At 46.7% G+C, this 12,271-nt stretch overlaps 1 protein-coding gene across 1 annotated transcript in view; it reads left to right on the top strand.

The window, feature by feature from the left end:
• Positions 1 to 1,308: 1,308 nt before the first annotated feature.
• LOC139342752 (glutamate receptor ionotropic, NMDA 3B-like) overlaps positions 1,309 to 12,271 on the top strand; it is a 68,798-nt gene continuing 57,835 nt past the window's right edge. Inside the window, exon 1 of the mRNA XM_070980021.1 lies at positions 1,309 to 1,945. Coding sequence (XP_070836122.1) covers positions 1,412 to 1,945 — 534 coding nt within the window. The 5' untranslated portion in view covers positions 1,309 to 1,411. The remainder of the gene's footprint in view (positions 1,946 to 12,271) is intronic.

Raw genomic sequence — 12,271 nt, 5'->3', positions numbered from 1 at the left:
GCACTAAGATGGCCCTGTAGCATCACCCCATGCCCAAACCACAGAGAGGCAGGAAGAAAGAAAAGCAGAGGCAGAAAAAGAGACGGAGATAGGCATCTGAAGCATCAGAGGTATCTGACAAACAAGGAGTTATCAGAAAAAGAGAGCGCGGGGACCCCAAAAACCACACACAGCCGCCCAGATTTCACTTGGTTGACACAGAGATTTGCTGAATGTTCTGCTCTAACGAAGGCAAATTAGATCAGGGGAAGGAGAAGCAAGTGCAGGGTGGATGAAGGCAGGACTGAGTGCTGTCCCTTGCATGAAGCCAAATTAGCATGCACAGTAGATCTCTTTTATAGCATTGGCGCTGTCCATGGTGCTGAAAAGATGTGGTTACACAACGGATAATGTTCTACTTGGACGGCAGGAAGCAAGTGGGAATAAATCTCAGGGGAAAATTGAGATTTCAGCAAGCTATTAGCTTTGTGTTGGCCAACCTGGCGGGGACATCGTGGTGCAAAGGTGCTCGAAAGAGGACTATTACCTCACGAAACAAATGACAACCATTATAACAGGATTCAATCTCAGAAAAGCCTCAAATTCTCTGTATTAATGGAAGAGAAAACAGCAGTTTAATACTTCTTATGCACTCAATGTGTGTGTTCACAAAGGTTTCTGCCTGTCATGGGGCACGTTAAGGAAAGATATGTAGGTAAGTGAGTTTGTCCTCCACGAAAACGCAGGAATAAAAAGTAAAGGTCTGGCACAAATGGGGCAATGGAGTGTCCATATTGGATTGTCTCTGTCTACAATAGAATAAAAGTCATAAAATAATCACAGGGAACCATCTTCCAATGCTTGTAGTTTCAATTCTGAAAACATTAAGTTCAAATTCTCTCTGGGACCCGAAGAAGCGGCAGGAAATGTTACCCGACGAGTTTTCATTAAAATTCAACAAGAGGCAGTCTCCGTGAGAGGTTAGATTATTGGCCGGCAGGCGCATGGACACACGCACGCACACGCGCGCACACACGCGCCGAGACACTCACACTCTCACACACACACACACACACACACACACACACACACACACACACACACACACACACACACACACTTCACAGCTGGTGTGCCTTCCTCCAGCAGAGACTGACAGAAGCGGGGCGACCGCTCTAAGCTGTGAGCGCTCATCTCTCCTCTCCTCCACCAGCGCGTCTTTTACTGTTGACATAAAAACTTTGAAGAGGTGAGAGGCGAAACGTCAAAACGCCGACAAATCACCGTCGACAGCGCGCATCAACAAAGAGAAAGGGGGAAGAAAAGAACCATCAAGTCCGAGGAAAGCGGTGGAGCCGGGAGAAAGAGGGAGCTATGCCATCTCCCGTTGAGCAGAGCCCAGTCCTCCTCTGTTGTGTGTCGGAGCTGCAGCATGGTGTCTCTCTCTGGACTCTGGACCTACTGCCTCGCCCCCGGGAGACCTCATCTCCTCTTCCTCTCTGCCCGACCGCTCCTGCTGCTTCTTTTATTAACCGTCTTCACCTCCCCGGAGCCCTGCTTTCCGCACCCTCAGCCTTGCCACATACTCGCCCGAATAGGACACACCGTGCGCCTCGGCGCGCTCTTGCCGACCCGCCAGCCGGCACGGATACAAAACGCGCTCAACCGCGCCCTGGCTAGCCTCCGGCACCAGAGCGGAGGGGCAGACTCCTCCACGACGACCTCCCAGACACCTCCTCTGCTGCCCTACAACCTGAGCCTGGAGATGGTGGCTCGATCGCCCGCGGGAGGGGACCCGGAGTCGCTGTACCGTAGCGCCTGCCAGGACCTGGTGGTCAGAGGGGTATCCGCTGTGCTTGCCTTCCCCCGATCCAGGGAGGAGCTGATCCAGGTGGAGTTTCTCTCGTCTTTCCTGGAAATCCCCTTCATCTCCATCCTGGAGGACACAGAACCTCTTGTGACTAAGGTATGGATGGATTGTGTGTGTGTGTGTGTGTGTGTGTGTGTGTGTGTGTGTGTGTGTGTGTGTGTGTGTGTGTGTGTGTGTGTGTGTGTGTGTGTGTGTGTGTGTGTGTGTGTGTGTGTGTGTGTGTGTGTATTTGTGTGTGTGCGTTTCTGCGTCCCTGCGCTGTCTCCAGTCATCTTTAAAGCAACAGGAAACAGTGAAGCTTATTCGGTTGTCTTTCATTGTTTATGTGCTTTCCGCACCTTGCACTTTAATAAGCAGCAGCCTTCGGCCCAACATATTTTCATTTGGACCTTTATCAGAGAGTTGACATTCATGGATGAACCGCTGACTGACCCAGTGGCCTGTGGCAAGGATGCCGGTGTCTGAGGAAAACTCTTCTCACCTGCCAGATTTAAGCCTAGCTGAGGGCAAAGGAATAATGTAAGGAACTGGTAACTGTAACAGGGATAATAAGAGCAATTATTCTTCAAGCCAGTCTGAGGAATGACAGGAATAATAGTACCAGGAGCAGAAATAGCAAAAAATCTAATATGAATAATTGGAATAGTAGATTAAAAGACCGTTTAGAGTCTCGGATTCTTAAGATGCACTAAGTGTTTCCTTCCAGCAAAGCCTGATGTGCAGATTGATCTCAGCTGAGCTGAGCTGGTGAACCTGCAGGCCCCTCACATGCATGTTTAATATCTGGTAGCTCTGCCTTGGTATTGGACTGAACCCTCAGGCCCCCCAGCCGCAGAGGTTTAAAGAGAAATGGTTTTTTTTCCTCTCTCTCTTTAAGCTCTCTTCTTGTGTGTGTGTGTGTTTGCGCATGTGTGTGTGGATTTGCATTACTCAAGTTGTGGGGACATAAATCTGTTTACAGTGCCATATTGTGGGGACTTGCCTTCCTTGTGGGGACAAAATGCAGGTCCCCATAATGCAACTGACTGAATTTTAAGTGGGGACTTGGGTAAAGGTTAGATTTAGGGTTAAGCAAGTAGTGGTTGATGTGAGGGTGAGTCTCCAGGAAATGAATGTGAGCCTGTGTAACATCTCTAAAAACGACAGAAATACATCTGTGTGTGTGTGTGTTAACAGAGTCTGACTCCAGAGTGAGAGACAGAGTGTGTGTATGCGTGCAGCTGGATGGATGGATGTGTGTGTGTGTGTGTATGTATGATTGAAGACGGCTGTGTTTTGGCACCTTTCAGAGTGAATCATTCAAACAGTTGAGAAACTGATAGATGGCTGCTGTGGAGAGGTGTGGTGTTTGCAGCTTGTGCTATCTGTGTGTGCGATCACACGTGTGTCTATGCGTGTGTGTTTCGCCCAGTGTGTGTGTGCAAATCTGCAAGTAGGCAATCAGTGTGTGTGTGCGTGTGTGCAATGTTAGTATTCCCAGCAGCAGTCGAGCTGCATGCCAGTCAGTCAATCCAGCTCCAGTCATATCCGCCCCAATCCAACCGAGCAGCCAACTGCATCCCTCTGTCACACACGTTCATTTGAGTGTACACTACACACACACACACACACACACACACACACACACACACACAGAGGCAGACAGACAGGCACATAAAGAGGACTTTCAACTTTCACACAGGTTCAGCTGAGACACACACACACGCACACACGCACAGGCTGAACTGAGGATGCATTAGCGAGACAGGGAGGAGAGAAAGAGGGAGTGTGGGGGGGGGATCTATACTTTAAGTCTGAAATCTTTGTCCTGTCGCGTCTTTTTGTCAACAATGGATTGCTTATTCGATTCAATAAAGCTCGCATGAGAGAGAAGTCACACCACTTGACGGATGTGTCGGCAACGCAAGGAGATAAGCAGGGGAGAGCGGAGAGACGAGGGGAGGACGAGAGGAAGGGGGGAAGGCGGGGGGAGGGGGGGGGGGAGTGTTTGAGCTGTGGGAGGCCTTTCAGTGGCACAGAACTGTGCCAAGCAGTCAGTGGGCAAAAGAGAAAAACCACCACTTTTTCCTCTGTGTCTGTCTCAGCTTTTCAGTATTTTTAGCCATAATGTCAAGCAGCATTTTCATATAAACGGATGCCTGTTGGGGTTCGCTTTTGTCTTTATGCTGCACAAAAGCGTTTCAGCCTATATTAAATTCCGGAAATCATTTTTCTCCCTGTTGTCAGTGCTCGGTTCATGTGAGGCGTTCCAGGTATCTGGTGGCAGGAGCACAAGCTTGTTTGTAAGCAGTGGAAGGAAAAGAGGGTAGCCACGATGAGGAGTAATAACCAACAGCTGGGTGAAAGACTGGGGGCAGGAAGTGAGAATTAATCAACAGAAATCCACGTTAAAGATGTCGCAGTGCTGAGCACAGAGTGTGACCGAGGAGGAGTGACCTTTAGGAGAAGAGCCGCAGTGAGTTCAGCCATTCGGAACCTAAATATAAGAAAATGTAATGGGAAAAAGAAACTTGCATAATATAAGATGTCAAAATGGTCCCATTCTGCTCTGCTAACAGTGGAAGTTCGGGTAAACGGTATCATGCTGGAACGATTACCTGAACCAATCAACAGAAAACGAATCGATTAAAATATGTTAATCGTTGTTTATTTAGCAGAAATTGTAAACGTCTTTTTCTGTCTCATATTTAAGGATTTGCTGCTTTGCTCCATTTTCACATCACTGTAAATTTAATGTATTTTCGATTAGAAGCAATTTGAAGAGAAGTCCTGGAGAATCCGTTCTACGCAGTCAACAATTGATCAGGTTATCATAAAAAAAAAACAAATTGCCTTATTGGAAACAGTAGAAATTGTTATTTCGATGCATGTTCAGGGAAGGTTGTAATGCGTTGTTTTTGTCTGACACTCCAGGGTGCACCTCTATAGACGGGGAGCAATGTGAGAAATGAAATAAAAGGAGGCCGGGAGGAGGTGGGACAGGTTCTTAAACACACACAGAGAGGGCAGTGACGAGTGGGTGAGTCAACAGGGAGGCAAATTGTTACTCTGTGCAAACAGGGAATCATACACTGGTATTTCGCTGATAGCAAAATACACAAACAGAAGATATAATTCTAATTAAAAATGCTATTTACATTTTAGCATCAGTGGGGGAGGAGGAGTACTCCTGAGACAGGGAAGGAGGGCCGGAGACAAAACAAACGCCTCTGCCAAAAAATTTGCCGGATCCGTCGCAGATTGATCCAAAAAAAAAGGGAGTTTATTTGTTTGTTTGTTTGTTTGTTTTTGGACGGAGAGTCTTCTCCCCTGAGTTTTTGAAGAATTTCCTGCAGGGTATTGGGAAGTGAGCCCATGTTTTTCTGGTGAACAGATCCCTTCTCTGGACATCAGAGAGATGCACACACATGCAGGAGGAGACACTTGCTCTGCTTCCCTCCAGCTGTCAAGTAAATTAAACAAGTGTATAAATTTTACTGTGCAAGAAAATAAAAGGCGGCTTATTGAGAGCGCCTCCATCACAGGCTAAACAGATTTCCTGAAGGTCAAAGAACACATCCATGAGGACAGAAAACAGAAAACAGTCTTTTAAGAGTTAACTAGTGTTATTTTTGTTTACTCTCTGCTAATGTAATGGGTCACATTTCATCTGAAGACAAGAACAAAGACGTCAACTTTGCACAGCCGCGATGGCGGCGTCGCACGGCATGTGTGGAGGCTGTGATGACTCCCTGAAACCACTGCTGAAAGGTTGTCGTCATTATGTGCTTGACGAGTAAATTCTTCCCATGAGTCCTCTGTCGTCAAATTGCTCCTGTGCTGCAACACCGGACCAGGACAGAGAGACAGAAAAGGACGCAGACGGGGGGGACAGAAAGGCAGACGGAGACAGAGGTCGGTTGTCCGTCTGCCTTCTCCTCTCTCTGCTTAGTCAGACAGAGCTGTGGGACTCTGTGATGCGTCTCTGCAAAGGAAGTGCTTATTCCTCCCAACCTACTTAAGCTAATTAGAACTACTGTGTGACCCCTAACTGTAAATCTCTCCCGTCCATCTATGGCAGGGAGGATGAGGGGAGGAGAAAGGGAGAGGGGACAGGGGGAGGAGGGGAGAGAGAGAGGAAATGGGCTTCTAACTCCCATCAGGGCCGTAATGGGCATTTGGGCAGGTGATTTGTTCATCAGTCGCTTTTCATTGAATTAGGGGGAGATATGAAATTGAGAATATGTGATGTTTAAGTGAAGAAATCCAAAAATAACCTTAATTAACCCGAAAAATGAATGAGCAGGGTTTTAGAATTCCACCAGTATGACAGGGCGTGTTGGTAATAGTCGCACAGTCATTACAGAACGAAATAATTCAGTTGCGCATTCGCCAGCAGATTTAATTGAAAAAGAATATCTCGGCAATCTCGGCCCATTTTTAATGCGGCCGGCCTTTTTAAAGCACGGTCTTACCAAACAATTCTAGATTCGCTGATAATATCGCAGGAATTATGTTGTGGATCATGATTTCTGTTCCGGAAATGTATTAGCAGGGAGAGCTGAAGGAAATGGTTTTGCTGATTCCTGAACGTGATTAGGTGAGAGGGGTGGTGTGGTGTGAATTCATTATTTGTCATACTTCACAGTGGAAGCTGTGCTCCCGCTGCTCGGTTACTGTCACTTAAACCTCGGCTGCACTTAACACGATTGAAATTCACCCTGAAATTCCTCCATAAAGAACAATGCGCAGGACTGTTTGTCACATTTCTGAATTTTTTTTCTCTTTGTAGTTGACTTAGTCCAATTATTTCCACATTAAAGTTTGTATTATAACTCTCCCTGCGTAAGAGAAAGCATTTTGTTCGTATTTCAAAGAGACTGCTTTGCTTTATTTTTCTCAGCAGACCTTTATCGAATGTGCACATCGTTGTATAAAAGCATATTAGCTCGGATCCTGTTGCTCCAACCGCTTGCACTTGTTACTGTGCCATAGTGCCTCTGAATCACGGCATTAGCTCAATGCCTAAACGGCTGATGTTGATGTCACGGCTGTTATCCCTTTCCCTTAAACGCAATCACTGCAATAAGCACTCAAACACAGTCAGGTGGTGTATTATTCATGAAGTTTCTACTGTTTATTATTTGGAATAATCTTTATCATTCTGGTGGGGAACGACTTTCCCCTCTGCAATCTATCCATCCTGCATTCTTTCATTAAGTCACTTCTTCTTTTTTTTTTTAATGACATACCTCATTCTGCTTAGTAAAATGAAGATTAGTACAGTAAAAAACCCAATTTGCGACTTTGAATGAAATTACATTTTAATCCAGGGACCCTGCTGAATAAGACGCATTGTGGCTCCGAGCTAGCCCGGCTCTCAGAGGACACGCACACACACCGTCACACACGCGTCCGTGCGCGCACGTACGCAAAGAAGCACACGCGCACGCCCCGCACAAATGCATACCTGCATATATGCCGTTCAGACACACGCACACACGTGCACCGTCTGTTCTTTGCTCACTAAAGGTTATTAAGCCTAATGAGGCTTTGCGAGGCCATGCTGCCTTTAGTGTTTTCTTTGAGATGATGAGGGGATTTGTGCCCCGACCACAGTGGAATAAACGAGTGGAAAGAGAGGGACAAAACTTGTGCCGAGCCAGAGCCGCAGGCAAAATGACAGTTCGAGACAAGCAGGCCACTTAATGCAAACAGCTCAGAGCTTTTTCTTTATTAGTGTTATGATGACAGTTCAGCACGGTCTTGACTGAGCCAGATTAATTGAGCAGAGCAGAAGCAGCCGAGTATGTATTACCAAAAGGACTGTGGGCTTGTTTGAGCTGCTCAGTGTGGCATTTGAGTTAGCGTTCTAATGTTTGGCTTGTGTTGGGCTCGTGTTTTCGCCTCTGGTGAAACAAATGTTTCCAGTAACTCCACACCAGTCTCGCACGTCTCCAGAGAGCCAAAAAGAAATAATCAAATGAATCAGACCAGTGACGGATTGAGACAGAATGGGAAAAATGGGCTGCATGTGTGAGGGAGAGGAGGAGATGTGGCTGTCATTACGGAGAGTTAATCGAGGGATTTGATGAGGTGTGTAGGGACCAAGGAGCGAGGGATCAGGGGAGGCAGTAGGAAGGAGTGGGTGGGGATCGATCGAGGAGGAAAGGGGAATCAGGTGTTAGGGAACGGGGAAAGGACAGTTGAAGGGGAAGAAAGGGAGGAATCTGGTGGTTTGGAATGAGGTATTGAGGAAGGGAATGATGGAAGGATGGGACGAGGAAGAAAACTGGGAACTGAGGGAGTGGCATCTGGAAAGAAACTCAGGAAACCAGTGGCGTAGGACACATGGGAAGAAATGATACTTTCCAAGGGAGCAAGGAAAGAAAGAATTAAGGAGCAAATGAAGGAATTAGGTGAAATGAAACAAGGAAAGGAGGAATCCAGATAGAAATACAGGGATCTAATAGGATAGGTGGTAGGAAACAAGGAAAGGGGAGATCAAGGAAGAAAGGCAGGAACCCAGTAGCAAGGTCTGAGGCAAGGAGGGATCGAGGAAGAGGAGGAGTAAGGGGGAGAAAGTTGGGAATGTGAAAGAGAAGCTGGGGAGCAGATAGGAGGGAAGGACTAATGATGTGAAATAGGAAGAGAATGAGTGAAGGAGTGATCTAATAATAATGAACTTTATTTGTATGGTACTTTTCATACGGTAAAGCTCAAAGTACTTTATAGCATAGAAATCACACACAGCAAGTGCTTCACACAAAGAAGACATGAAATTAACATAAAAATAAGAAAAAATAAGAAAGGAGGAATCAGGTGGTATGCAAGGAGGGGAGGTGGGATCATTAGGAAAGGAAGGAAGGGAAGGAAGAAGAAATGTGACAATGGAGAATAAGGGAAGGATTAAGGAAGAAATGGAGGATCATCACGGAGGAGAGTTACAAATCGGCCGTGGAATGAGTAAAGACGGGATCAGCAGAGGAAGGAGATCGAAGGTTGCAGGAAGAAGGGATGGCGGAGGGTGGGAGCGGGTGAGGGTATTGAAGGAATGCAGGCAGGGGTGACAGGAGGCCTGGGCCTTACGCTTCTCTTCCGTAGAGGAGTTTGATGGAGGCAGTTTTATCTAAACTGTTCCAGTTCATTAGAGGATTAGTGAGTGATAACTAGGAGCTATCTGTGATTGAAAAACACCCTCACACCTACATGCGCACGCCCATGCAGCCATGGGAGTACACACACACACACACACACGCTTGTGTTTCCATCAGTTTTGGGGACATTGCATTCATTTTGATGGAGATCTGGAAGTTTTCACCCTAAAATTTAATGATTTACGTTATGAGGATTTGTGTTTTGTCTCCATGAGTTCCCACAATGTGACTGTGTGAACAACATGACATGCTTGCACACATTGTGCACATACGTCACTCTTTTGTTGTGGTGCAAACTGCGGATGGAGGGCAGGAAGTGCATTTCTGCATAGGAGGAACTATAACAGGCTTTCAAAATGGCTATTTTATTTACCTTTTTGCATTGTTTACAATTGCTCTAATCAATAAAACCAAGAAGCCATAGGAGCTTTCACTTAGTACCAAAAGTTGTTGTTCATAACAGTGAAAATGCAAGAAATTGACAGAAAAATACTGGAAAAAAAAATGACTTGTGAGTCACCTGCGGTTGGGAGGAGCTGAGTCGGCCAATGGTGGAAATGGTGTAACCTTAACTATCGTTTTAAATCTATGGTGATCGCCGGTCCGCGTCTTCAGTGGCGTTTGCGAGTAGCTGACCCAGCAGACTACTGTAACGTAAATGTCAACCTTCAGCATCTTGTGCATCGCTTCCTGCATCCTTCCTCCATCTGGACTTAACGTCACGTGACTGCGAACAGCCTATTAGACTCATGCGAACGTATTCAAAATGCGCAAAAGTAAAGACACGTGTTGACATATACCTTCAAACGACCTTCCAAGCTACTTTCATCCTTCCCTTCCTGTGTGTGTGTGTGTGTGTGTGTGTGTGTGTGTGTGTGTGTGTGTGTGTGTGTGTGTGTGTGTGTGTGTGTGTGTGTGTGTGTGTGTGTGTGTGTGTGTGTGTGTGTGTGTGTGTGTGTGTGTGTGTGTGTGTGTGTGTGTCATTGTGTTAGAGTAGATGGCAACTGAGGCACAACACCACAAATCTAGGCCAGGTGGGCTTCAGTGATAAGGGCAGGCTTGGAGACAACGCACACATAGGGCCCTATAGATGCTCCCATAGGTCACAGGTGAAAGACGAGCAGACGGGAGAGGCAGACAGGAAGCAAGACAGGTGAGAGAAGGTGAGAGAGACATGTGCTGATGTGAGATTAAACAGATGCTGACAGATGGCTGTGGGACACGGCTGAGCGAGTGCCAAAGCGACAGGTTAGCCAAACACCCAGGGGTGAAGACGAGAAAGTGGGGTAAAACGTCCATAAAGGGGGGAGATAAAATTAAAGCAACAAAGGACAAAGAGTAAGCAAGAGGAAGAGATACGGAATCAAACAGGCGTAGACAGACAGACAGAGTGAGGGACTGGGACGGGTTGACGGGGGAAAAGAGACAGATGAAAAAGAGAGAAATAGACAGCAAAGTTAAGCGAGCAAGCTAGTCAGAGATAAAAGAAAGGGAGGAGAGGACGGGGAGGTGACAGAGGAAATGTGACGGAGCAAAAAGCTGTCAGAGATGAAGTTATTTGGGAGGCGGGTGAGGTGTAGAGAGGGGATTGAAAGATGGTAGACCCCAAGGTAACTTCTGTGTTCCTTCTGGGATATTTATGTTGGGAGTTGGCAAGACAACGGGGATGATTTAGAGCCCATCTGGATGGGCCTCAACACCACCTGCCCACAGAGGAAAAGCTGTCTGAAAGGAGACACACAACAGCGCACGGGTGGCAGTCACGCACACGCACGAACACACGTCGTTTACATGGGTTACATGTGTCGAAATGCAGCCGTTTCATCCATTTGGCTCGACTCCAGCTCGTTGGATTTGATATGAAATAATCTCCATTATGCTGAAAGGCTGGTGGTTAGGACAATGCACTGGGGCAATGATCCTGAACACACAGAGCAGGACCCAGGGGACTGTTTAGAAGCCAGGAAGTGGAATATTCTGGTTGGGACGGTCATCTGACATCAGTCCAAGCCCCCAAACGAACGACGTGGAGGAGTGACGGAGGCTGCAGCACAGGCCTCACCCAGCAAGAAACCAGGTGTCTGCTGATGTCTGTGGACCGCAGACTTCAAATATTAAATATCATCGCTTTGTTTGACGTCAGACTCCCTCCTTACTTTTTGTGTAAGGAGGGATAAACTAGAATTAAAGCCCACTGCAGTTATTGTAGTTTTCCATTGTTTAGACGACAGTATATTTGTGGAAACGGTGTCACAGCCCTGAGCTTCCAGGTGGGGGTTTCTAATGTCTTCAGGGTGGGCTTTGCTCCATAGCACGCTGACTGATGACCTTCAGACTTTGTTTCCAATGCAAGGCAACAAAAAGTTTTATTTTCCCCTTGCAACAAGATACTGTCAGCTATCAGCCGTTTGGAATTTAATGTCTGTCCCTTAAATGCAGCTGTTTTTAAAGTCTGACACTGACACTGAGCCCACCAACACCCCCTGTCTCCTCTAATGGAAAACACCACTGATAGTGCTTTGTCTTACTTTGATTTGGGAGAGTATCAGGCTTTATTCTGTCCCTGTTTTTTATGTGAAGCACTTGATGCATCTCATGTCTTTGTTACAGCTTCAGCAGTGCTTTGGATGACGGTGTGTAATGTTGTCAGAGGTTTTTAGCTGTGGGCTACGACGCACGTCCTGTTTCTTTAGCCTATATTTGGTTAAAATTAGCACCATTAAAAGTCTGCCGTTCCTGTTGTTGTCAGGACCATCTTGTGTGCATGATTTCTAAATGAATTTCTGAACATTTACTGGGGATGGACATGAGATGAGGAGTAGCAGCATCTTTGCCTCACGTCTCCCACAGCACCCCCTCCCCTCGGTGTGAAAACCTCATACCACATTCTGCTGCCTTAATTCTCTATTGCAGTTCCAACATGTTAGCTTAGCCTGCTAACCTTGGCACTGATTCCCACATTTCTCTCATGTTATTTCAACCTTTGCTGAGTTACTGGCAGCCCGTACGCACTCAGCGATGCATTTCTCCTGCATTATAAACCCCTTTCATGGGTCCAGATGTGGCGGTGGCTGACGACCAGACTGTCAAAACTGACAGCAGTGGGCTCGTCCTGTGAGATCAGGGCTCTGTAAATGACGCCGTAATTTGACTCACAACATGGCGTAACATAATGGAGTCGCGAGCGCTGAGGTCGCAGATGGGAAAGCAACACACGATGGAGGTTGTCCTAACTGGCTGCTGGAATTGAAATGACAGAAATGGGCTATTATGTGCACCAATCAAA

Source organism: Chaetodon trifascialis, chromosome 14, assembly GCF_039877785.1.
Source record: "Chaetodon trifascialis isolate fChaTrf1 chromosome 14, fChaTrf1.hap1, whole genome shotgun sequence".
NCBI classification, from domain to species: domain Eukaryota; kingdom Metazoa; phylum Chordata; class Actinopteri; order Chaetodontiformes; family Chaetodontidae; genus Chaetodon; species Chaetodon trifascialis.
This window is presented reverse-complemented; position numbering and strand designations above follow the sequence as displayed.